The 27,976-nt window shown below is 45.2% G+C and overlaps 1 protein-coding gene and 1 non-coding gene across 2 annotated transcripts in view; one reads left to right on the top strand and one right to left on the bottom strand.

Annotated features, from left to right (window-relative positions):
- Window positions 1-27,976, top strand: part of dcc (DCC netrin 1 receptor) — a gene marked incomplete at its 5' end in the record, with an annotated part of 189,514 nt that overhangs the window by 78,040 nt on the left and 83,498 nt on the right. Inside the window, 2 exons of the mRNA XM_007904042.2 lie at window positions 14,587-14,741; window positions 17,682-17,802. Coding sequence (XP_007902233.1) covers window positions 14,587-14,741; window positions 17,682-17,802 — 276 coding nt within the window. The remainder of the gene's footprint in view (window positions 1-14,586; window positions 14,742-17,681; window positions 17,803-27,976) is intronic.
- On the bottom strand, window positions 7,995-8,066 carry trnas-cga. The gene has a single exon. It is a non-coding gene; the product is annotated as a tRNA-Ser (tRNA).

Below are 27,976 nucleotides of genomic sequence, written 5' to 3'. Positions count from 1 at the left end.
GTAATGCGTACCTGCCTGGCTCAGTAACTGGACTACTACAGAGGATTGACTAACCCTGGCATCTAACCCTGGCATCTAACCGTGGCACTATACAGGGCACTGAGACGTTATTGTGCGTGAAGGGCGCTATGTAAATATAAGTTGTTGAGGTCACCTTCCAGTCGAGTTTGAAATGAAATCTTTGGTTGAACCCTTTCACCTTTCTACAAATCCAGAATAAAGCATCCTCAGATTGTTTACTAAGCCCTTTATATGCCTCCTAATACATTTTTCAATTCCGCCTCTGACCAAAGCCTCAGCTTTAATGAATAACTCTCTTCGCCTGTCACTTTCCGCTCGGTTCTGTGAAAACATTGCTGGAGTGGGGGAAGAGCGAGTTCCAATGAAGTGTGATTTGAAGTATATCTTAAAGGATTCCGTAATAAGGGATGATAATTCCTTAACCATTCTTCCCTTTTGAATGGATTCTCAAACCTATTTAGCCTGGCATTATCTGCTGTCTGTTCGAGGCTGAACTGATAATAAAAATAATAATAAATAATAACAATAATCCTTGCAATTGATATAGCGCTTTTCGCCTCTTCTAGACGTCTCAAAGCACTTCACAGAATATACCATAAAGTGAATTGACAATATATTTGTGGGCGAAATGCGGCAGCCAATTGCGCACAGCAGTGTCCCACAAACAGTCGTGGACTGAAGTAACCAATTTATTATTGTTTTTTTTGAGGGATTATTATCAGGCGTGTGAAGTAAGGAAACTTGGCCAAGGTTTTGCCCTGCCTGGGAATGGAACCCGGGTCTCTCGCTTGCGAGGCGAGTGCTCTAACCACTAAGCTATAGAACTGCACAGAACTAATCTGCTGCTGTTCTGTTTTGAGATCATTTCATAGCCAGCTAGGAATAGGAGGAGGCCATTCAGCCCTCCAGAACATAGCAGATCTTTGTATCTTATCTTTCCCCTACCTTTCCCTTCCACACCCCTTAACACCCCTTACTTTCCAAGAATCTATCCAACTCTCTATTGAACAGACCCATTGATCTGCCTCAGGAGGGTGTGGGGTGGGGGAGAAAAAAAAATAATAACAATAAATTGGTCAATCAATCCACGACTGTGCGCAATTGGCTGCCACGTTTTGCCCCAAAATGTAGTCTATTCTGTGAAGCGCTTCGAGACGTCATGAAGACATGATAAGGCACTGTGTCAAATTCAAGAGTCATTACTATTATTTATACAACAATATGAGTGAAGATGTAAAACTCTTCTAAAGAGAGACCTCAGGGGAACCTCACAGAGGTGTATAAAATTCTAAGATATGTTGATAAAGTAAACCTAGAACAATACTTACAGTATTTTCAGTCGAACCATAAGATAACGTTAGAGAGAGCTCAGCTCCTTCCCTTCCCCCGAAATCTATCTACAGCTCATTTGAGATTCAGGTGGGCGTTAAAGACACCGTAGCGCTGTTGGAAAAGAGAAGCAAGTTTCTCCCAGTGTCCCAGCCAACAGTCCGCCAGATAAAATTGTTCATGGCTGTTTGTGGGACTTTGCTGTGAACAAAATTGACTGCTGTGTTTTCCTACAAAACACACAGTCACTGCACTTCACAGTAAATCCTGTGAAGAGCATTGAGATGTCATTCCCGGATTATTTTTTAAAATAATTTTATGAAATCAAGGTCCCGTCTATCTTTTCAGCAGTGATGTTAAAATATCTTCCAAGGCTGTTAAAATAATAATAATATTCTTTGCATTTGATATAGCGCCTTATCGCGTCGTTGAGACGTCTCAAAGCGCTTCACAGCATATATTGTAAAGTGGATTAACTGTGTAGTTTGCTGGCAAAACACGGCAGCCAATTGTGCACAGCAGTAATGGATTGAGTGACCCAATTCATAGAGAAAGGAGTTCCTCTGGGTACCGGCCAATACCCTTTGAGGGATTATTACCCCTGAAAAGCGACTAACAATTGAGTTCCTACTTACTGCTAGATAAACAGAGGCACCTGGGGTAAGGAAACATGCCTAAGGTTTCGCCCCGTCTGGGAATCGAACCTTGGTCCTCTTGCTTGCAAGGCGAGTGCACTAACCACTAGACTATGGGACTCTATCATGTAGATACGGGAACTATTTTGTTGGCGGGATAAGAAAGCTATCTACATGGGTAACCCATCCCAGATAGCCTCAGCCTTCCCTTGGGCCGAATTTGGTTAGATAGCTCGTGGAAGAAAAAAATCATGTAAGGTAATTAAGCTTTCATAACATGAGACAAAAATGGAGCGTACATCTATTATAGGGACAAGAGCCGAGCAAAGCATCGGTATTGGAGTGTTTGAGCTCAAATGAATATTAAATTAAGTAAAGTACATTATCACTCAAAATGAGCACAAAAACACAGTCATTATTATTATTCTGTAAGATTAATTACATTACCATGACAAAACACCCCTATACAGTGGGTAATATCGCATCGACGTGTCTCATCAGTGCCCCTACTATTAAAATGTTAATGCCCGCTCCATTCCATTTAACTAAACATCTGTCAAGTGTGCTTAAAAGTATTTCCTGGGCAATGTTAATTACAGCTCCCTTTGGAACCTTCCAGAAGCTGAGCGAAGGAGGACACACCAACAGTCACTCCGTTAGTGCTGTCAGTCTGGCCGGGAAATGGCGAGGAGGCAGCTATTATCATAATTATCACCATATCATCCTGTCTGCTCGCTCTGCTCAGTGGGGTCCGGTCCGCTCCACATCCCCAGCCTAGCCCAGCCTACCCCACCATCGAAGGTCAGGCCTTCAGCCTCTCTGCCCCCACCCTTTGAAACTCCATCCCACAGTTACTTTACCTGGCTTCATCCCTTGCCTCCTCCAAGGCAAGTCTCACGACCCTCCTTTCTGACCTTGCCTGCGGTCACCCTCCTACCCCTACCCTCCACCTCTCCTGATTCTAACCCCACGTTCGGGTCCGAATCCCTGACTGTCCAGCACCTTGGGACCTCCTCCTGACACGAAAGACGCTGCACAAATGTAATTTGTTCTTGTTATGTTAATCCGAGGTCTGCTGACTGGTAAAGCAAACAATGGTAATAATCTTGGCATTTTATTCAGATACTGAGCGGTGCAGTTTCGCAGGCGAGTTTCTGTCAAGTTGCAGGCTGTGTGTTGGTTGGGCAATGTGGCCACCAATTTGCCCACAGCAATGTCCCACTAACAGCCAAGATTAGTAAGTGGATTGTAGGCCAGGACATTGGGAGCAACCTTTGAGAGTTTGGACAGTTTGTGGGCAGGCTCGTGTGCGCAATTCGCATGCTGCGCAGGTTGTGTGCACGTTTGCTGATGAGTGGTTCGTATGCATTGCACGCGTGAGCGTGTGATTGCGTTCTTGTGTGCACACTGTTTGTGCCTGCAGGTGTGCGTGTGTTTTGCGGTCACACTTGTCAGTGCATTTCGAGCGTCAACTTGGACTGTGAGCTCAAAGTCGCGATGTAAGGGCTTGAACCCAATTTCAAGCTCCTTTCATTCGTCTTCAAATCCCTTCCTGCCCCATATCCCTCTGTCCTGCTTTCTCCTCAACCCACTACCCCTCCTTATCTCTGCTCAAGTGGCTCCAGCCTCCTGCGTGTGGCTGTGTCAATTACCACGGTCACTGCCACTGTATGTTGCAGCGCTCAGCACGTCTCAGATTAATAATGGTATTAATTATAATAATGGGTATTTCCCGGGCAGATCGAATGCACAAACTGTGACTGCCTGTGACCGTTGTGTGCGTCCTCCTTCGCTTGGCTTCCTGGTGGCTCCGAAGGGAGCTGTGATTAACATCGCCCAGGAAATACTTTTAAACACACCTGACAGTTAAATAGAATGCAGCGCCTATTAACCTTTTAATAGAAGCGGCACTGATGAGACTCATGCCCTCCATTCCACTATCAGCGGCCACACTTTCAGCCGCTACGCCCCCAAAATCCGGAACTCTATCCCTCAATCCCTCCACCTTGCCCCTTCCTTCCCCATCTTCAGGTCACAGGACATGCTCCAATACTGACTGTCGAGCCCTCTAGGATCCTGCCCTGCCTGAGAGGTGCTACAAATGCAAGTTGCTGTTGTTATTGAACCCCCTGACCCAAGAAGCGTGAGAGAGAAAGAGTGACTGAGCCAAGCTGCCCGTTGACTTAAGATTTTTATTCGTAGGCTCACTTGTGTACGAATGGTGTGCTTGGCATCAGCTGGAAAGCTACCCCGACACTGACGTTCACAGTGTGAAGAGAATCACACAGAGAGATAGCCTGAGAGGTTTGGGATTGAAGTGGCTCTGCAGTCCTTTCACATGACATTAGGCTGAACTAATAGCATGGTCTGAAGCAATTACTGTTCCTGCACACTCTGAACTCACAAACGTGTCTGACACCTGGGTTTTTAAAACAGAAATGTTCACTGAAAGAAAGGACGACACCTCTCACAAGAGAACACAGTGCCTGGCAAGTGTGAAATACAACTACATTTACACTGAGCCCTTCGCTTGGGATCATGATTCAGAGGGTTTACACCTACTTTTCCATCTCTCCATCACGCAGCAATATATTCTGCACAAACATGGACTATGCAGATTGAAAGTAGCCCAGAATACAGTTTGTTTAGCGGTGTGGGTGTGTGTGTGTGGGGGGGGGGTATGTGAGTGGGTGGGTGGGTGTGTGAGTGGGTGGATAGGTGTGGGTGTGGGAGAGGTCATCGTAAACCAGGTGTAAATTGTTTATAACCATATGGAGCGACTTGATTGTGAAGATCGACAGTCCCAAGTCACAGGCTGCCCGGCTCAGTCACTCCCCCTCCCGCCTCTCAATTCAAGCGCCTATACATTGGGACTCACAATCCCAATCCAGGCTGACACTCCAGCGTGTTGCTGGGGGACAGCGGTGTTGTTTGAGGTGCTGTCCTTTGGATGAGAGTTTAAAACAAGGTGCCCCGTCAGTGCCTGGGTGGACGTTAAACATCCCATGTTGTTGGGGCTGGAAAAGAGAAGGGAGTTTCTCCCAGTGTCCTGACCAACAAACCCCCAGGTAAAATCAGTCACTCACTGCATGGCTGTTTGTGGGATGTAGCAGTATTGGCTGCTGTGTTCACCTACACAATACATCTATAAAATACAGTCAGTAAATTCTGCACTTAACAGTAAATCCTGTGAAGCATTTACAGATGTTCCTTCCTTCCTTGCTTCCTCTCTCGTTCTCGCTCTCTATTGCTCTCTCTCTCTCTTCCCCTTGCTCTCTCTCTCTCTCTCTTACCCCCCTCTCTCTCTGTCTCTCTCTTTCTCTCTCTCTCTCTTCCACTCTCTCTTTCTAAAAGGCAAACCTATAAAAGGTAGTTGTGTGTTCTGGTTTCTGCTGAGTAATCAGTGAATGAGCCATGAATTTAGAGTCACAGGTTGAGTGAAGCGATGACTCCAATTATCTGGCACTTCCCTTTCCCCGTCAATCTCAGGCCGCGACCACTGGAGAGTTTATAGCAGAGGGCTTAATTTTCCGTAACACTTTTATTTGATAAAGATGAAATTGGAGCCTTGCTGAGTCCTTGGGAACGTGCAGCAGCTTGTCATCAATTACATTTACTGCTTTGTCGATTAACTCCTTCACACAGGAACAAGATAGATCTCCCAGTCAGACTATACCCCTCCGGTCATCTAGTTACCAATTACCTCAGCTCAGGCAGTAGAACTTTCACCTCTGGGTTTACAAGTTGTGGGTTTAAGCCCCACATCGCAGACCTTGAACTCGTATAATACCATATAATGATCTTTGCATTTGATATAGCGCCTCATCACGTCGTTGAGATGTCTCAAAACGCTTCACAGTTTGTACTGTGAAGTGGATTGGCTGTGTATTTTGTGAGTGAAACAGGCAGCCAATTGCGCACAGCAGTGTCCAAAAACAGTCTTAGATTGAATGACCGAATTATTATTTTTCTAAGGGATTTTTATCCCCCAAAGCCATCCACTAATCAACGAACAACTGGGTTCTTATTTACTGCTCGGTAAACAGAGGTGCGTGGAGTAAGGAAACTTGCCTAAGATTTTGCCCAGCCCAGAAATTGAACCCGGGTCCTCTCGCTTGCGAGGTATACGCTCTAACCAATACACTAGGGAACTCCACGTGTAGACTAGACTGCTGTGTTGTTGCTATCATTCAGATGAGTTATTAAACCCAAAGTTCAGTCTTCCTGGTCCAGTGGACGCTACTGGTTAATGGCGTGATTAGAAGAGAGAAGGAATTTCTCTCGCAGTGTCCTGGCCGACAATGTCCCAGATAAAATTGGTCTTTGCCTTTTTTTTGTGTGGGCATTGCTGTGTGTAAATCGGCTGCCACGTTTGTCTAGAAATGCACAGTCACTACACTTGACGTCGAAGTTACAGGACGTGAGGAATTTTATGGGTTGCCATTTAATAATATCCGGGGTTTAGCGAGCGGGGTGAAGAGACAGAGAGGGGTGAGCACACACTCTATTTCATACACACAGAAACTTCCCTCACGTGTGAGCTCTCAGTAGTCTGGTTTGGAGACTCTTAAGCCACTAACAACTTTCTGCGTACGTCAGACACCTGGTTAGCTGAAAATGTGCTCGCCTCAAAACTCCTTACCAAGATTAAAGGATTATTGAGGATTAAGAAACTATTGTCTTCTAAAATATGGTATTAGAAGCTAATAGGTTCCAATATGATTATAATATAGGGGAATCATAATCACCATTTGTCACTTCACTAACAGCTACACTGATGATGTTAAATCCCTGTCACCTTATGCAGTCCGTCAGACAAGACGTTAAACCGAAGTCCAGCTACCTGTTCAGGTGGACATTAAAGTCCCTTGGTATCATTTGAAAAGAGAAGGGAGTTTCTCCTAGTTACAGCCATTAAGAGCAACTCGCATTTACACACAACCTTTACGTCCGCTAATGATTTCGCAAGCTTCACAGCGACCAGGGTGGGACACTGAGCAGAGGAGAAGGAAGATGACGGAAACGGAAGTGACCATAAGTACGGTCGAAGAGGCAGGGTTTTTTGGTCATCCGGGTGTCTGACTCATGTGTAGGAGAATGCAAACTAAACTGAGAATAGCATAACATCCCACCTACACACGGAATATATATCAGTATTGGAATCGGCACTCTCTTTCCTTAGACACACACTCCGCTTACCTGATTCTGGAGAGTATTAGGCACAGGTTGGCAACAACAACATCGGGAATCGAATTCGGGTCATTCTCTGAGCTACAGGACTTCATAGAGACGGGGAGAGAAGACAGAGAGAGAGAGACAGAGGGGATGAGGCAGAGAATTTCCCTCAGGCTCTATCGGTCACAGGAGGCTGTGTTTGCAGAGAGCTGTCTATCTGAAAACCCAGCGGTTGTAACTCAGGCAGAAAGACAACTGACTCAGCTCATCTCTGCCCTGAGTCAGTGACCAGCTCCTTGGGGGCTGTTGCGAGTTCAGTTACCTTGTTCCCGTGCACTTAGAGATAAATCTAATACAATTTTAAAATCATAATTTAATTTAACATCCTCAGCAGCTCTCTATTTATAATTTAAAATTACATTGCGGTTATTTTTAAGCTCACGGGGACGGCACGTTGAGAAATCTAACCGCACGCAGCAGATTAACTCAGCCCACGGGCCTGTGTTCAGCACCCGTGTCGTACAGAGAGCTTAGCTCTCAGCCCACAGCAGGAATCTACCACGTGTGTCGTGCGGAGAGATTAGTACCTGACTTGTTTGTCTGATTGTGTAGAGAACGGTTAGAAGGCTCAGAGGAGCCTTTTAGAAGCATCTGAATGACAATGAGAAAGTAAACCTGACAAATAATAATAATAATAATCCTTGCATTTGATATAGCGCCTTATCACGTTTTCGAGATGTCTCAAAGCCCTTCACAGCATACACAGTAAAGTGAATTGACTATGTATTTTGTGAGTGAAATCAGGCGTACGGAGTAAGGAAACTTGCCCAAAGTTCGCCCTGCTGGGAATCGAACCCAGGTCTCTCGCTTTCGAGGCGAGTGCTCTAACCACTGAGCTGCAGGACTCAATCCACTTTACAGTATATCCTGTGAAGCGCTTTGAGACACCTCAACAAAGTGATGAGACGCTGATTATTCTTATTATTATCTGAATCATTCTCTCCTGACTGATTCGGTGACTTTGATGATGGGAATGGGATGAGAGTAGATAGGTTGAGAGTAGTGGTTGATGAATGTGGCTGCTAGTTTTTCCCATAGCAATGTGTCCACAAACAGCCATGAAGTGAATGACCAATTTTACCGGTGAGATTGTTGGCCAGGGAACTACCGGGAAAGAGAAACTCCCTTTGCTTTTCCAATAACTTCATTGGAAGTTAACGTTCCCTCCCAGAACAGCCACCGACGGGACCTCAGTTTAACATCCCCCACTGCAGGACTCCCCCCAACACAGTGCTAGAGGGTCAGCCTATCGTGTACTTAAAGTCCCTGATGTTGGGGCTTGAACCCACAAACTTCCGACCTGGAGCAAGAGAGCTACAGACTGAGCCATAATAGTAATCTTTGCATTTGATATAGCGCCTTGTCATGTTGTTGAGACGTCTCAAAAGTGCTTCACAGAATATACTGTAAAATGAATTGACTATATTTTGTGGACGAAATCTGGCAGCCGATTTGGGCACAGCAGTGGTATGAGTGACTAAATTATTAGCATTTTTATTAAGGGATTTTTAGCCACGGAAAGCGATCTACCAATCGACTAACAACCGGGTTCCTACTTACTGTTGGGTAAACAGAGGCGTGTGGAGTAAGGAAACTTGCCTAAGGTTCTGCCCTGCCCAGGATTCGAACCTGGGTCCTCTCGATTGTGAGCTGCGTGCTCTAACCACTCCGCTACGAGACTCCATAGATAACCACACTGGTTGTTTACACCTACATACTGCTTAGCCCAATGCAAAATAAAAAGGTGACTGTTACCCCCTCTCCCATAACCTCTCCCCTCCCGTCCATCCCCACACAACCCCCCCATCCTCACTCCCCAAATTCAGAAGCAACTCATTGTGTGCTGAACGCTTTGGCTTGAGCCAGAGAGAAGCCTGTAGGGAGCACCGTTTAGGGTTTGGTTTTGAGGATAAGCTCCTGTGGCTGACTGTGTCGCTCTTGTTTGAACAAGTGTCGATATTTCCATAATCCTTGCACCAAACTCCATGACATTTCTTGCTTGACAAGGGCAAGCTGCTTCACATAGGAATTAACTATCTCTCTCTCTCTCTCTCTCTCTCTCGCGTTTTCTCTCTCTCTGTCACTCTCACATGCTCTCACTCATCCCTTTTTAATCAATTTGCCATGGCTCAAAGAGAGAAGCAGGAAATAAAGACTTTGACAAGTGAGGTTACTTGTAGCTGGTGGCAAGGAGCCATCCAGTTGAAACATCAATAGAGACACGATGGGGAGAGAGCAGGGAATGGGATTGAGGTAGAGAGCTCCAATGGGGGAGCGAGCACCAACATGGATGGGAAAATGGGCGGATGAATGGACAGACGGATGCACAGATGAATGATAGATAGACAGACATGGATAAAGGGCATTTTCTACAAATAAATTGATCATTTAGTTAGTTAGTGTTTGTGAGGACCTGGAGGAAGACAAATCGGATGCTGTGTTTGTTTACTGGTGAGCACTTGGGAGCATTTGGACATTATATGGGCTGTGTCAAATACAGGGATTATTAATGAGAGGAGAGGTACCAGGCAGGCTTAGCATTAAAGTGCTTTTCTCATAAACCTATTCCTTACATCTCAAGGGGGAGATCAGTCCCACAATCTCTAGTCTTGCTTGAGGATTGTTAATTCTCTACTGATATCCTCTGGTTTCCTTCTGGACTCACAGTTTAAGTTAAATAACCTGCTTACGCCTGCATCATCCAAGCTCTTCAGCCTTTTATTGATCATTGATCCCCATCTCTTGGGCTCGCTCAATCTCCTTTGCTCCAGAGTAAAACTTTGGAAGTCTTGATACATTCCCTCGTGGATTTGAGCTGTATGCTTTAGATGAAAAACGTCAGGTCCAGGGAGGATTAAGAGAGAAGCATGATTTAAGAGGAAACTTGGACTTGTGCAGTGCTGTAGCTTAGTGGTTAGAGCACGTACCTCTCAAAGCAAGAGCCGTGTGTTATGGGACCCGGGCAGGATGAAGCCTTAGGCAAGTTTCCTTTCTCCAGGCGCTTCTGTTTACCTAACAGTAAATAAGAACCTGGTTGTTAGTTGATTGCTGGATCATTTTTCCGGTGGTAATAATTCTGTCAAAAAAAATGTTTTTAAATAATAATTTGGCCACTCAATCCACGGCTGTCTGTGGGACGCTGATGTGCACAATTGGCTGCTGCATATCTCCCGCAAAATACACAATCAATTCAATTTACAGTATATTCAGTAGCCTGCAAGACCAAATCTTTGTTTGGTTTTAGGGCCTTTTATGTCGGGAGGAAGTCCGAAAGCACTTGATTTACTGTAAAATGCAGCCACTGTGTATTTTGTAGGTGATAGGATGCAACCAGTTTTGCTCAAATCAATGTCCCACAAAAGCCGTGAAGTGAGTGACCAATTTTATTTGGGGTTTATTGTTCACCAGGACCTCGAGAGAGAGAGAGAGAAACTCCCTTCTCTTTTCCAATAGATATTTAACTGACACCTGAACAGGCACAGGTCAGACAGCTTCATTCATTTGGCACCATTAACAATACAGTACTTTGCTAGCATTATATACCAAGCCTCCAAAGGGGAGTTTGAATTCACAGTCTCATGCCGAGCGTTAATGACTGAGCCAGGCTGACACACAATTAATGCACAATTAATCTATTAATGCACTGTCAGCCTTTACTGGTTCTAAGAAATGGAATCACTTTGTCCGGAGTATTGGATCTTCTCAAGTGTGGTGGGTTGATTTCCATGACATTGATTTGGAGGATTAATAATTAACTCGTCTCCGGGAGAATTACTTGGACGTTTGCTTGCTGGAGCCTCCAGTTGTCTAGAATCGCTTATCGCAAGCACAGTCCCGACCGGAGAATTTGTTGGGTGATACCAATGCCGGAGTCAATGTAGAAGGGACCAATGTGGAGTCCTGTAGCTCAGTGGTTAGAGCACTCGCCTCGCAAGTGAGTGGAACTGGGGTCGATTCCTGGCAGGTCGAAACATTGGGCAAGTTCCCTTACTCCTCTGTTTACCTTGTGGTAAATAGGAACCCGGTTGTCAGTCGATTGACACATCACCTTTCTGGGGGTAATAATTCCTTCAAAAAATAAGAATAATAATTTGGTCACTCAATCCATGACTGTTTGTGGGACACTGGTGTGCCATTGGCTGCCGTGTTTCGCCCCAAAAATATACAGTTAATTCACTTTACAGTATATTCTATGAAGCGCTTTGAGACATCTCGAAGAAGTGATAAGGCGCTGTATAAAATGCAAGGATTATTATTATTATAATCAGGCTGATCTCTATTACTGGGCTGAGCTATTAGCACGATGGGCCGAATGCTCTCCTTCTGTGCTGAGGATTCTATGATTCTAGGACCACAAGAGAGGTTTGAGTGAAGAATAACCCACATTTGATCTCCTCCTTCCAGAACACATTGAGTTCAAGATCCTTGTCCTCACCTTTGAAGCCCTCCAGCCTTGCACCACCCTACCATTCTGACTTTCTCAATCCACGACTGTTTGTGGGACACTGCTGTGCGCAATTGGCTGCTGCGTTTCGCCCACAAAATAAACAGTATATTCTGTGAACCGCTTCAAGATAAGAAGAAGTGATAAGGCGTTATATCAATGCAAGGATTATTACCATTATCCTAAATCTTACCAACTCATCCTTTCCCTCTGCTCTATGGGCAATCAATCCCATCCCTGAATTGCTTCACCTTGCTCTGTCGGTAGCCTCCTTCAAGGTCTATCTCAAGACCTTCCCCTGACTTTGGTCATCTTCATCCCCTCCTCTCCAACCCTCCCATCATCCCCCGACACACAGCTCTCATTTATCCAAACCCCAGCTCAGTTCAATCCCTCAATTGTCCAGTGCCTTGGGGCATCCTTCTGAAGTGAAGGAATGCCGTATAATGTTGTTAAAACATGTTGTTGTTGGTTGTTGATGTATTCCACTGTCCTCCCTGTCTTGCCCAGTGGTACTGAGTTAACAGGAATAAATCTCTTTAACAGCTGAGAAGTGTATGTTTGCTGTCAAAGTAATGATACACTGAGAGGCAGCGAAGAAAACTGACAGAGCTTCCAAGCTTCTGTTAATACAATTAGCGTTTTACCAGCTGAGCCCTCTAATCATGCTTACAAAAAGCACGACCTACTAATTCCCATACGTGAAGCCTGAAATTCCTCCTAGTCTTAGTCCGTGTGACCATTGTGTCTGAGAATTGTACACAGCGTGCAGAATTGCAGAAAGACATTAAATTCAGTCTTGCTTAATTAAAAAATCCACAATTCTGCACTGTGTTCACTCTTAATTTGGCCAATGAGCAGAAACCCAATGCCACGATTCAGACCTGAGTTCTGAGAGGAAAACAGAAGTCGCTGGGGACACTCGGCAGTTCAGGCAGCATCTTCGGAGAAAGTGACTCAAGGTTTCGGGTCCACGACATGTTCGTCAGAACTGGAGCATGTTGGGAGGGAAAGGGTTTTAAGGGCTAACAGAGGCAAGGAAGAGAAAGGAGCAAATGGGGTAGAGGACAGGGGATGATGGGTTAAAGGGGTGTCAATGATGCAGAATAAAGGGGAGGGATTGCAACAAAACAGGGATTAGACGTGTTAATAATGCAAGTCGAAGGCGGGGGTGAAGTTGCAACAAAATAGTCAGACCAGAGAGAGAAATGGTGTATCTGGCACAGTGGTAATGGTCACAGAAGAGGGGGAGGGTGAGCTGTTATGGTCTGAAATTGTTGAAATCAATATTGAGGCCAGAGGGCTGTAAGGTTCCTGGCAGATAAATGAGGTGCTGTTCCTCGAGCTTGCGCTGTGGCTCACTGGAACAGCTATTTTGGAATTATTTTCCAACAGATGATTCTCTGCCATTTCTGGCACCTCCAGCGTGATCCAACCGCTAAACATATCTTTCTCTCCCCTCCCCTCTCAGCATTCCGAAGGGACTGTTCCCTCCGTGACCCCCTGGTTCATTCCTCCATCACCACCAACAGTTCCTCTGCTTCCCCCGGCACCTTCCCATGCCAGCGCAGGAGATGCAATACCTGCCCTTTCACCTCCTCCCGCACCACTGTCCAGGGCCCCAAACACAGTTTTCAAGTGAGACAGTGATTTACGTGTACAACCACCAGTGCATTCGCTGCTCACGATGTGGTCTCCTCTACATTGGGGAGACCCTAATGCAGATTCAGCGATCGATATGCCGAACATCTCTGTTCTGTCCGCAAGCACAACCCTGAGCTTCCAGTTTCTTGCCATTTCAACTCTCCGTCCCACTCGCACTCTGGCCTCTCCATCCACGGTCTCCTTCGCTGTTCCACATCATCTGGGTCCCAGATACACCTTTTCTCTCTCTCTGGTCTGCCTATTTTGTTCCAATTTTGCCCCCCCGCGCCTTTGTTTTGCATTATTAACACCTCTATATGATAATAATCCCTCCAAAACAAAAAACAATAAATTGGTAATTTTCAATCCATGACTGTTTATGGGACGCTGCTGTGCGCAATTGGCTGCCGCGTTTCACCCACAAATGTACAGTCAATTCATTTTACAGCATATTCTGTGAAGAGTTTTGAGACGTCGAGAAGACGTGAAAAGCGCTATATCAAATGCAAGGATTATTATTATTATAATTATTATTCCCCTGCTTTGTTACAATCCCCTCCCATCATTAACACCTCATTATCCCCTGTCCTCTACCCCATTTTCTCCTTTGCCTCCCCCCTCCCTTAGCCCTTAAAAGCCTCTCCCATCCAACGTGCCCCAGTTCTGACGAAGGGCCAAGGACCTGAAACGTTGAATTCACTTTCATTTGTGTATAGATGCTGAGTGACTTCTGTTTTCGCTTTAGATTTCCAGCATCTGCAGTATTTTGCGTTAAGTTTTGAGAGGTCTTGCTGGACAAAGTGATCCGCAGGCTAAGACCATGAGGAATTTCGGGACTTTGCTGTTTTGCCCAGGGAGAGGTGAAACATAGGGATAAAATCTGAGGGAGTTTCAGAACCCCTTTCTTGTGTTAACCAGCACAAGAAATGCTCTCCGCAATTAGGTAAGCAGTGGGTCTCTGTTTGGAATGGAATACCAGAGGCATAGGAAAAGGAGTAGGCCATTCACCCCCCCAATTTCATGGAACTTTTATTAGTATGGTTTGGATACACTTAAAGCACGGTGATGTACTTCTGCACATGTCAGAGTGGCTGACCAAAAAAATTGGCTAAAAAAATCGCAAACTAAACCCTATAATTGTTTACCCCACAAGAAGAAACCATATCCACTATATTGAAGTGTTATTGCTAATAGATTATATAGAGGTGTTATCGTTAAGACTGTTGGAGGTGTCATGTGTTGTTATTAACTGCCTCTCTCTCTCTCCTTTATGAACAGTTCCTCCCAGCTTCGTTAGATACCCTTCCAACCTGTACGCCTATGAGAGTATGGACATAGAGTTTGAATGTTCCTTCACTGGAGTGCCATCGCCTATTGTCAAGTGGATCAAGAACGGTGAAGTGGTCATCCCCAGCGATTACTTTCAGATTGTGGTGTGTGAGCCATCTCAGGGGTCTGTCGTCATACTGGAGGGAGGGACTCACACGCAGAGGGAGTGGGCTATTTTGCGATATTTAATTGTTTCATGGCAGAAAGTGTCGTATTATCACAGTATACACAATGATAAAACATCCACCCTATCACCCGCAACCCTCACCGGCTCTACTGGCTCCCCATGCCCCAGAGAACAGAGGTCAAAATCCTTGTCCTCCAATTCAAGGCCCTCCACAGTTTTGCTCCTTCCTACCTCTGTGATCTGCTGACCCCATATCAACCTGTCCGCTCCCTCCGCTCCGTCTGGCCTGCTCCACCATCGGCGGTTGGTCTTTCACCCTCTCTGCCCCCACCCTTTGAAATTCCATCCCACGTTCCCTTCGCCTTGCTGCCTCCTTCAAAGCACCTCTCAAGGCTTTGACTGCAACTTAGGCCGCCCTCCCTACCCTCCACCCTCCCTGATCCCAACACCGCCAGCTTATGTCCAGACTGTCCATTGCCTTTGGAAGTCAGATGTGATCTTGTATTGTATTGTTCATGGAAGTGTCATTGCTAATATCAGACTACATAGATGTGTCACTGCTAATATCGGACTATATAGAGGTGCTCACTGCTAATATTAGACTATATAGAGGTGCTCACTGTTAATATCAGACTAGATAGAGGTGCTCACTGCTAATATTGGACTATATAGAGGTGCTCACTGCTAATATTGGACTATATAGAGGTGCTCACTGCTAATATCAGACTGTATAGAGGTGCTCACTGCTAATATCAGACTATATAGAGATACTCACTGCTAATATCAGACTATATAGAGGTGCTCACTGCTAATATCAGACTATATAGAGGTGCTCACTGCTAATATTAGACTATATAGAGGTTCTCACTGCTAATATTAGACTATATAGAGGTGCTCACTGCTAATATCAGATTATATAGAGGTGCTCACTGCTAATATCAGACTATATAGAGGTGCTCATTGCTAATATTAGACTATATAGAGGTGCTTACCGCTAATATCAGATTATATAGAGGTGCTCACTGCTAATATCAGACTGTACAGAGGTGTCGCCACTAATATAATAATCCTTGCATTTGATATACCGCCTTATTACATCTTCAAGACGTCTCAAAGCGCTTCACAGAATATACTGTAAAGTGAATTGGCCGTATATTTTGTGGGTGAAATGCGGCAGCCAATTGCACACAGCAGTGTCCCACAAGCAGTAATGGATTGATTGACCAAATTATTATTCATTTATTTTGCCTTTTGATAGGATATCAGATGATATTGAGTTGTCACTGCTAATATCAGACTATATAGAGGTGTCACTGATAATATTGTTCTATGGAGTTGCTAATATCAGAATATAGGGGTTCATCATTCTGTTTGTCAACTGCCTTCTGAGTAAAAAATACTTCCTGGACCCTGTCCTGAAATAGTTGCTTAGACACCCTTAAACACTATGGATTTAGCTGGCTAATCTTCAGCAGTTACCACATTCGAGACACAGATAAAGTATCCCCTCGACATAATTAACCATTCATTTCATGGCTGCTAGAGGAAGAAAGCCATTAGAATTGGCTTTGTCCTATAAAATTGGCTGTCTTGTTTGCCTATAAAATGCACATTCACTACACTTTACAGTAATCCTTGAGCTGTCTCGGCGATGTGATAGGGTATTATATCAAATGCAAGGATTATTCTTGCTATTATCTGTTCACCCATCCACAGCCGAGCTATCAGCCACTATGATCCTGCTCTGTGGAACGCTACAAAATCCCTCCCTTCTTTCTCTCTCCGTCTTCAAAATCCTCTAAAAAAATCCCTGTCGTTGTTAAACTCTTCCTTCTCTCGTCCCAGTCACTGCACTGTTCCCCACAGTCTCTGTGAAGTGCTCAGAGACGTCTGTCGTATGGCAAAGATGTGGTGGTTAGCGCTCTCGCCTCGCAAGCGAGAGGACCCGGGTTCGATTCCTGGGTGGGGCGTAGCCTTAGGCAAGTTTTTATATTCCACAGGCCTTAGTTTATCTATCAGTAAGTAGGATCCCGGTTGTTAGTCAATTGATGCACTTTCCGAGGATAATAAGTCCTCCAAACAAAAATATTTTGTCACTCAATCCGTTACCGTTTGTGGGACACTACTGTGAGCAATTGGCTGCCGCGTTTCACCCACAAAATACATAAGACAATTTACTTTATAATATATTCCGTGAAGCTCTTTGAGAGGTTTCAACAACATGATAAGGCATAATATCAACATGATATCAAGTGCAAGGATTAAAATAATGATTATTATTATGTATGCACGGATTTAACTGGCTGAGGTCGGTCAGTTGGTGGGTGGGTGGGTCTGTCTGTCTGTCTGTCTGTCTAGCTATGTACATGGGCACCAGTAATTGCAGCACAGCGCAATGTGAAGGTTGGTTTCACAGAATGAGTCAAACACACACATAGCTCACAGCGCAAAATGAAGCTTCGCTGCACTCATATCATCAAACTCATTGAGGCGTCCCTTACATTAACAGAGCCTTGAAACCGCACAGAAACTCGGAGCCTCCACTCCCTCGGTCTCCAACAAATACACAGCCATTTAAAACCCATTCACTTGCACGACTTCACAGAGAAGCAGTTTCTCCTGGTGTCCTGATACTTCAATAGCGTGCTGAGGAGAGGGGTGGTGGGGGAAGGGGGGGCTGTCAAGATTTACAGTGAAGTGCAATAATAAATATAATCCATGTGTTTGATATAGTGCCTTATCACATTGTTGAGCCACCTCAAAGTGCTTCACAGAATGTACCGTTAAGTGGATTGAGAATATTTTATGGGCAAGAACACAGCAGTCTCAATCCTACAAACGCTCGTGGATTGAGTGACCCAATGAAGTGACCTAGTGAAGTGGAGTGACTGTGTATTTCGTTGCTTTGTGTCTGCAGAGCGGCAGTAACCTGAGAGTGCTGGGGCTGGTCAGGTCAGACGAAGGGTTTTACCAGTGTATGGTGGAGAATGACGTGGGCAGCGTACATGCCAGTGGGCAGCTGATCATTTCCGAGCCAGGTAAGCACCTCAACGTCAGCCATCCATCCTACAACTGTAGGGTGTCCACATAATGATCAATTGCCATGTGTTCGGTGCCACAGTGGAGTCAGTGAGGAGAGAGTTACTGGTTTCAGACATTGTTACACTGCACTCATCTGCAACAGAAAGTAAAAATTAATTGCAAGAAAAAATGGGGTGGGGGGGTGGGTGGGGAGTAACAGGATTTTGTGAACACCCTGTGCAATTTCTACCTTTAGTTTTCCCTCTCCCCCTCTTGTACCCTCCTCTTGCTTCCCAGCCTTTCCACTTGGCTTTTCTATCTAGTCCAATAATCTACGAAAAAAGAAGCCCTGCTGTGAATTATTCTGGGTTGGTTTGCCTCTCTTGTAAGGAGTGAAGGTTCAGCCGCCCACACAGTGAGCAATGATCAGCAGACCAGCAGTCTGATGGAACCCCAGCCTATCTCTACTTCCAACCCTCTCCAATTCCCTTTAAACCTCTCCTGAACTCCAGCCAGAGATACCCTGCTGCACGTGTGGATGTGTTAGGATAGGATTTATCTGTGGTAACCAGACCAGCCGAGCCACGCTGACTCTTAACGTTGGCGGAGATCAGATGGCCTGTCTGAAACCGGCTGATTCATCATGGCTTTTTGTTCTAATTCCACTGTCAGGGTTTGGCTCACTGGTGTCTGCATTGTAAAGTGTGGGTGTATGTACTGTGTGTCTCTGTCTGTACGGTGTGCGTGTCTGTACAGTGTGCGTGTCTGTATGGTGTGCGTGTCTGTACGATGTGCATGTCTGCACCGTGCTGTGTGACTCTGCACTGTGCTGTGTGTGTGTCTGGACTGTGTGTGAGATTGTGCACTGTGTGCGCGTGTCTGCACTGCGTGTGCGCCGGTACTGCGTGTGCGTCTACACGTGAGTGTGCGTCTGTATGCGTGTGTGTCTGCAGTCTGCTCTGTGTGTGTGTCTACACGTGTGTGTGCGCCTGCACGCGTGTGTGTGTGTCTGCAGTCTGCTCTGTGTGTGTGTCTACACGTGTGTGTGCGCCTGCACGCGTGTGTGTGTGTCTGCAGTCTGCTCTGTGTGGCTGCACTGTGTGTGTGTGCGTCTGCACGTGAGTGTGTATCTGTACGTGTATATGCGCGTCTGTGCAGGGGTGTGACTGTACTGTGTGTATTTATTGTGTGCGTGTGTGCCTGCAGTGCATTGTGCTGCGTGTTTCTTCAGTCTGCTGTGTGTGTATCCACACCGTGTATGTGGCTGCACTGTATGTGGGTCTGCAGTGTCCACACCGTGTGTGTGTCTGCACTGTGTGTGTGTCTGCAGTCTGCTGTGTGTGTCTGCACTGTGTGTGTGTGTGTGTGTGTTTGCAGTCTGCTGTGTGTGTGTCTGCACTGTGTGTGTGTGTTTGCAGTCTGCTGTGTGTGTGTCTGCACTGTGTGTGTGTGTTTGCAGTCTGCTGTGTGTGTGTCTGCACTGTGTGTGTGTGTTTGCAGTCTGCTGTGTGTGTGTCTGCACTGTGTGTGTGTCTGCAGTCTGCTGTGTGTGTGTCTGCACTGTGTGTGTGTGTTTGCAGTCTGCTGTGTGTGTGTCTGCACTGTGTGTGTGTCTGCAGTCTGCTGTGTGTGTGTCTGCACTGTGTGTGTGTCTGCAGTCTGCTGTGTGTGTGTCTGCACTGTGTGTGTGTCTGCAGTCTGCTGTGTGTGTGTCTGCACTGTGTGTGTGTGTCTGCACTGTGCTGTGACTCTGCACTGCATTGTGTAAACCTTCTCTGCGTTAATTGCTACCGGCTTTAGTGCTGAACGCCTCCCTCTGCCTCACAATGGCAAGTGCTCGCAGAACCCATTGCCACGTCTCCCTCAATGTGGGTCAGCCATTCAGCTCCAGGTCTTCATCACTCTTCGTTGACACAATAAGCGATGCACGTTAAAGAGATTTGATTGTTGTCTAAACCTTTAAATCTTTGTCAGTCCTCGCACCTTATATAAATGCTTGCATTGCTCCTCTCAGCAGCACAATGGAAACTGTCTGCTTAACAAATAACAATTTATATGTTTCACATTAGGAAATCATCCAAAATGCTTCATTATTTGAAGACGGAATTCGCTATTCAAAAGGAGAAGGGAGTTTTGCTCTCCTGGTGTCCTGGGCAACAATTCCCCCGAATAAAACCACTTAATAATAATAATAATAATAATAATAATCCTTGCATTTGATGTAGCGGCTTATCACGTCTTTGAGACGTCTCAAAGTGCTTCACAGAATAGACTGTAAAGCGAGTTGACTGTGTACTTTGTGGCATGGTGGTTTGTGAGGGATTGCTCTGTGCAAATTGGTTGTCCACAAAATACAGTCACCACACTTTACAGTCAATCCTTTGAGATGGCCTTCTGACATGAATGCGAACCCTGTGGCGTAGTGGTTAGAGCGCTCGGCTCTCAAACGAGAGGACGCTAGTTCGATTCCCGGGCAGGGCGATACCTTAGGCAAGTTTCCTTACTCCATACGCCTCTGTTAACTAGCAGCTAGTAAGAACCCGCTTGTTAGTCGGATGGCGGATTGCTTTCTGGGGCAATAATCCTTTCAAAAATAATGATAATGTGGCCACTCAATCCACGACTGTTTGTGGGACGCTGCTGTGCGCAATTGGCTGCCGCGATTCACTCGCAAAACACACAGTCAATTCACTTTACAGTATATTGTGTGAAGCGCTTTGAGAAGTCTCAAAGACGTGATAAGCCGCTACATCAAATGCAAGGATTATTATTATTATTATTATTATTATTATTATTATTATTATTATTATTATTATTATTATTATTATTATTATAATAATATTCTGTGAAGCGCTTTGAGATGGCTCAACAATGTGATAAGACGCTATATCAAATGTAAGGATTATTATTACTAGTATTAACCGAACAGTGTAGTGACTGTGTACCTTGTAGGGGATTATTGATCTAAAACCGGGGGGACAGAGTGTCTTTCTGATGGCTGTTGTGAAGTGTGTTGGGAAGCAGGTGCCTTGCTCTCACTGTCGCAGCTAATAAAAGCTACAGGAGCGATGTCCTGGGGACACATCTGTAATTTCTCACCGCCTCTTATCTCTGTGTGACAGAGTGGCACGGGCTGTCTCCACGGACGTATCTTTTTGTACAGTTTGTAATTGTGTTTGCTTTATTTCGGCATTAATTATTCAGAGGTATGACACCGCGCAAATCCTTTATTGAAATTCCCTTTTCAGGGTGAAGAGACTGGCGTTTACGCAGTCTCCAACACAGCATCTTCCCCTCTCAACTGCTGTTTCCCACCCACCCCCCACCCTCCCCAATCCCGGCCAGGAGTAAAGGAAGAACTTAAATTTTTATAGCGCCTTAATTTAAATTGTTATAATAATAAGCCTTGGATTTTTTTGATACAGTGCCTTATCGTGACGTCTCAAAGCGCTGCAAGAAATATAAAATCGCCAGTAAACTTTGCAGTGTGTTCTGTGAAGTGCTTTGAGACGTCTCATCCATAGGAAATGTAAGGATTATTATCATTATACTATTGCAAAGTGGATTGACTGTGTATTTCGTGGGCGAAACACGGCAGTCAAATACGTGCAGCGGCGTCTCTCAAACAGTCGTGGATTGAGTGACCAAATTATTATTTTTTTTTGGAGGGATTATTACCCCCAAGAAAATGATCATAATCGACTAACACTGGGTGCCTACTTACTGCTAGATAAACGGAGGTGTGTGGAGTAAGGAAACTTGTGTAAGGTTTTTCCCTGACATGCGATCGAACCCAGGTCCTCTCGCTTGCGAGGCGAGCACTCTAACCACTACGCGACGTGCTAAACGCTCCCCAATGTGGTGACTGTATATTTTTGTGGGGTTAAGTGGGGCTAACAAGTGGGGCTTGAACCCCCAACAGATCGAGCCGGGCTGTCTTGTGGTCGAGCAGAGGTTGACGAGAGGTTTCTTGCTGTCTCCACGCTCCTCGCTTGGTGTGTTGGTGTTGATCGCATTGACCTTGCTGACCGCACTATCTCCAGCATGGGCCTGCGTGTGTAAATGAAGGCATTTTTGGGTGTAATGGGGCACAGGAGCTGACTTAACATCAGCAGATACACAATCTAAACTGCTCCAGGGAGCTTGTAATTTCAACTGTGCACATTAATTACAGTTCCACAGTGTGTGCTTTCCATCAGAGTCTTAATTCACCCACTGAGACAGCTCAGAGGAGAGTGACTAGGCTGATCCCCACTGTTAGAGACGGCACAGAGAACAATGAGGTTGATCCCCTTATTTTTGACACAGCCACTGAGTGACCAATTTTATCCAGTGCTTTCGGATGTCCTCCCGACGTGAAAGGCGCTCTATAAATGTACATGATCCCATGTCAGGGCATAAATGTACTATAAAAAGTATGCTGCTGACTGAGCCAAGCCGACATCTGTTAGAGACAACTCAGAGGAGAGTGACAACACTGAATGGTGACACCGATGTCAGAGACAACGCAGTGGAGAGGCACAAGGCTGAACCCCCTCTCCCCCCCACCACCCATAGTTGAACAGAGGAGAACGATGAGGCTGATCCCAGTGTTATTGTAAAGTGCAGTGACTGTAGACAAGGGAGTCTTTGTTGTATGCCATTCAGAGAGTTTGTCAGACAGGACATCAGGAGAAACTCCCATCTATCTCCAATCTCACAGTATCCCAGGGTTTTTAATGCTTGAACAGGCACAGATGTGTGGTTTGTTTAAGTATGTCCACAAGGGTAATTCCTCTAGACAACGTAGTTCTCTCCTCTTCCATCCCAGCATTGCACTGGAGCATCAGCCTAGACTGTGAGCCCAAAGAATATTCAGTGAGCAAATAGTCCGTGCTGATACTGCTGTGGTAACGCTGCATTATAGGTGGTAAAGACCTTGGAATACCCTCTGTGCTTGCTCAGGTGAATGTTAAAAATGTTTAAAAAAAACATTACATTACTTGAGAAGGTTGACAATCCCTTAGATAAAATTTGGTCACTCACTTCATGGCTGTTTTGTGGGACGCTGCTTGTGGCAAATTGACTGCCGCTTTTTGCGCACAAGTTACACAGTCAATCCGTTTTACAGCATAGTATAGGCTGTGATAAGGCGCTATATTAAATGTAAGGATTTGTTATTATTGTTTATACTGATGACTCACTCCTCTAACTCTGGGGATCATCCTTGTTTTCTCCCCTCCGTTGTTCTCAGCATTGACCAACCCCATGGCCTTTAATTTCAATTTTATTATTACAGTGCGTGTGACAGAAAGGATATTTATTCTGCGTTGGGGATGGGGTTTGGTGTGACTAGATGCAATGAGTGGAAGGTGGTAGGGAGGCTTTAATCAAAGCCCCCGCAAGTCATGAATAAATGCATGAATGAGATGAATATTTCATCGGACAATAACAGAAAAATAATTTGATACAGAATCCAAACAGTGGGTAAATTATTGATTGCTTTGGTGTTTTGTCCTCTGATGCCCAATCTCAGCACCAGCCTTTACACCGACATTTCATAGCCTTGGGTGCACAGCCCGAAGGGAGAGGAGCCGGTTATTAAACAACCAAAGGAATTGATGGTCTTGGTCCTATATAGAACTTTACAGCACGGAGTCTGTCGGGTTGAGTCTACACCAGTAGAGTCCTGTAGGGTTGTGGTTAGAGCACTCGCCTCAAAAGCGAGAGAACCTGGGTTCGATTCCCTGTCAGGACGAAACCTTAAGCAAGTTTCCTTACTCCACATGTTTCTGTTTACCTAGCAGTAAGTAGGAACCCGGTTGTTAGTCGATTGGTTTTCGAGTGCTTTTCAGGGATAATAATACCTTCAAAGAAAAAAAAATTGGTCATTCAATCGACGACCCTTCGTGGAATATTCGCCCACAAAGTACACAATCACTCCACTTTACAATAGATTCTGTGAAGCGCTTTGAGACGTCTCAATGATGTGGTGAGACGCTATATTAAATGCAAGGATTATTATTATTTTTAACTAATCCATGATGGTATTCCAAGCCCACACCCCTCTTATATCCCTCTCATATACCTCTCTCTCCTTTCTCCCTCGTGGATGTATCAAGTTTACTCTTAAATATATTGACGCTGTCTTCTTCAACCGCAGTTTCAGTTTTTCTTCCTGCTTTCCCACTCTTTCCAAAGACTGCAGATAAATAGCTTCCAAATAAGTAAAGCTTGCATTTGATACAGCGCCCGTCACATAGGATACACTATATAGTGGAGTAAATGTGTTTTGTGGGCAAACATGGCAGACAATTGGCGTCTGTGCCTTTTGCGAAGCGATCGTTCATGTGATACTGCGCTAAAGAGTTCGCTAATATCCAAATTATAATACGCACTGAGGTCACTTATCCACAGGTCCGTGGTTTGCCTACAAAACTCTAATGGAGCAGTCAGGCATGAAGGTCCTCCCTTAAGACCACATTGACTCAATCTCATCATCCTGGGGCTCAGGAGCTTTGTACTCCTGCTATCGCTCTTCCCTCTGGGAATGTACACACAGCAGCTGCCAGCACCCCACTTAGAGCAACGCTGTCAGATACAACGGGGAAGAGAGAACAAGTTCAGGGGTGTGAAGGGTCATTTTTGGTGTTTCCTTACAAAGAGAGTTTCTTTACACAGAGTGGGGGGTGTGAGCGGTGGGTGGAAATTGACAGCTGGAACAAGGCTAACCTAAATGCTAATGTGTTTAGATTCATTTCAGAAACAGCTGGATATTGTGATGGGATTCTGGAAGGATGGTAAAGTGGGGATTCTGGAAGGATTAGATCAAATAATAATACTATTGATAATAATAATCCTCGCATTTGATATTGCGCCTTATTATGTCGTTAAGACATCTCAAAGCGCTTCACAGAATATATTGTAAAGTGGAGTGGCTGTGTATTTTGTGGGGAAATGGACCAAGGGTCTTCTTCATAAACCTCTCTTGTGATCTTGGGAGCTCAACTTTTCCCAGAACTTCCTCAAATTTCTCTGACTTCCTCACTTGCAGTAATCTTCACCCGAACATCTCTTTCGAGTCTGTAATCTGCACAACATTGGTCCTGAATCCCAGGCTAGTTTCTCTTGTCCATTCCCTGGGCTGCTCTCCTCTTTCCTGATGCTCCCTAAAGGTAGTTCCTAGAACATGAGTGATGGTGCTAGCCACCTCCTCAGCCACCCCAGTGTGCAGCCCATCTGGCCTGGTTGCTCATAGTATCTCCTCACCTGCCCTCTCATCTCTAGTCTATGTGACATTTGGCTAAACTCAGAATGTCTAGCCAGCACTGGATGGGGAAAGCCCTTGGCTTCCTCTGAGATTGCTGACGTAAGGAAGCTTCTCAGTATGTCTGGCTGTTAACAGGTGAAATTACAGTGTGGATTCACTGGGACGTTACCGAGAATAAGAGGGCCTCCTTTATGAGGACAGACTTAATAATAATCAGCATGATAATAATAACAGAATAATAATAATCTTTGCATTTGATATAGTGCTTTATCACGTCGTTGAGACACCTTATAGTGCTTCAAAGAGTATTATGTAAAGTGGATTGACTGCGTATTTTGTGGATGAAACACGGAAACCAATTGCGCACAGGAGTGTCCCACAAGCAGTCGTGGATTGAGTGACCAAATATTCATCTTTGTATTTGATGTAGCCCTTTTCAAGTCAGGAGGACACCTCAAGTAGGGTCTTGAGACACTTCTTGAAGGAGGCAAGGGAGGGGGCGAGGCAGAGGTACTGCGGGATGAAGTTCCAGAGGGTGGGGGCAGAGTGGCTGAAGACCTGCCCACCAATGGTGGGGCAGACAGGGGACATGAAGCAGGTGGATCCCGCTGAGTGGAGGGAGCGGGCAGGTTGGTAGGGGGTTAGGACATCACAGAGGTAGGGGGGATAAAGCCATGAAGGGCTTTGAGGGGGAAGACCAGGGTCTTGAACTGTATCCTCTGTGTGATGGGGAGCCAGTGGAGTTGGGCGAGGATGGGGGTGATAGGTGACGGAGCCTAGTGAAGGAGAGGACACGGGCTGCAGAGTTTTGGGTGATCTGATAGATCGTGAGCTCAAAGATCTGATGTGTGGCTTGAACCTTCCCACAAACTTCAGATCCACAGGATAGAGCGTTACTGACTGATCCAGGGTGACAAATCTACATTGAGACATGACATTATTCATTGCAATTCTGCAGAGAAATTATTAATAGTCGCAGTTTGTTAAACAGCATCAATTATGCACAATGGCATGGTAATTATTAACATAAATACGGCAATAACCCAAAAACCATTGAGACTGCTGCATTTCATTTCCTTTGGCCTTGTCTTAAAAAAGCAATAAGACTTCAATAAACACACAACTTCCTTTATTTAATGACATTTGAAAAANTGAAAGCAGAGATTTTCTCGAGATTGCGTTTAACCAAACCGCTCTCCGCACTGTCAGTAACGGAGCTTTCAGACACTATGCTATTTCCCGCACAAAATATACAGTCAGTGCACTTTATTGATTCAGCGAATTGGCTAGAGAACTCGCCGCACAAGCGAGAGGACCCTGGTTCAATTCCCGCATAGCGGGGAGCATGTAACAGGTTTCCTTAATCCACACACATCTGTTTACCGAGCAGTTAAGTAGGAACCCGCTCGTTAGTCGAATGAGGGATCGCTTTCGATTGGGGCTAACAATCCCTTCAAAATAAAAAATATATGATAATAATATGGTCACTCAATCCACGGCTCTCTCTGGGACACGTCTTCTAGACGTCTCAAAGCGCTTCACAGAATATACTGTAAAATGAATTGGCTGTGGATTTGTGGGCGAAATGAGGCAGCCAATTACAGACAGTCGTGGATTGAAGTGACCAATTTATTTGCGAGGATTATTATTTCTAAATGAAATGCAAGGATTATTATTATTCCACCCTGCCCTCTGGAACTTACTTCCTCTATCCCTTCATCGTGCCCTCTCCTTATCTGTCTTCGAATTCCATCCTAAAACGTCCCTCTTCGAACATGTCTATGATCACCTCCCCCCTCCCCGTCTCAGCATCCGACCCCACCCTTGTGAAGTGTTCCAATCACTATCTTCCCTGAAAGGCTCTGTATAAATGTTGTTGGCGGTTGAAGCATTTGTCAACGACTGGCTGTGAAATGCTTTAATCTATAGCAATTTGTGTAGGTTACACCTTCAATTAATTTTATTCGGTCAGTTGAGTCTCTGTAGCAAAGAGTCTCTATTGTTGAACACTGCTGTGCGCAACTGGTTTGCCGTATTTTGTCTATAAAATATACAGTCGATTCACTTTACAGTATTTTCTGTGAGGTGTCTCAACGCCATGATACGGCATTTTGGAGTCCTGTAGCTCAGTGGTTAGAGCACTCGCTTTGCAAGTGAGACCTGAGTTCAATTCCAGGCAGAGGGCGAAACCTTGGACAAGTTTCCTTACTCCACACAGAGCCTAATAATAATCCCTCCAAAAACCAAAAACAATAATAAATTGGTCATTTTCAATCTACGACTGTTTGTGGGACATTGCTGTGCGCAATTGGCTGCCGCGTTCGCCCACAAATATACAGTCAATTCACTTTACAGTGTGTTCTGTGAAGCGCTTTGGGACGTCCTCCCGACATGAAAAGTGCTATATCAAATGCAAGGATTATTATTATTATTATTATTATATGAAACCATAGAATTATACAGCGCAGAAGGAGACCATTCGACCCATCGTGTCTGTGCCAGCTCTTCGAAAAGAGCTATCCAAATCAATCCCACTCCCCCGCGCTCTCCCCGAATAATTATCTATTTCTCTCTTTAAAGTTGTATCAAATCGGCTTCCACCACCTTTCAGGCAATGCATTCCAGATCCCAACAACTCGCTGTGTGAAAATATTTCTCTTCAACTCCTCTCTGTTTGTTTTAACAACTATTTTAATAATAATAATAGTTTAATAGACTCCGTCTCGCCCTCACCCTCACCCTTGCCTCCTTCAAGACTCATCTCAAGACCCTGCTCTTTGACCGTGCCTTCGGTCACCCTCCTACCCCTCCACTCCACCCTTCCTGATCCCAATCACCAGCTCGGATCTGGATCCCTGACTGTCCAGCGCCTTGGGACATCCTCCCGATGTGAATGGCTCTGTACAAACATAATTTGTATTATATTGTATCACTTGATTGTA

The sequence above is a fragment of the Callorhinchus milii genome, unplaced genomic scaffold (genome assembly GCF_018977255.1).
Source record: "Callorhinchus milii isolate IMCB2004 unplaced genomic scaffold, IMCB_Cmil_1.0 Scaffold1, whole genome shotgun sequence".
Lineage (NCBI taxonomy): Eukaryota > Metazoa > Chordata > Chondrichthyes > Chimaeriformes > Callorhinchidae > Callorhinchus > Callorhinchus milii.
The sequence above is the reverse complement of the archived record's forward strand: the minus strand, read 5'-3'. Positions and strand labels throughout refer to the sequence as shown.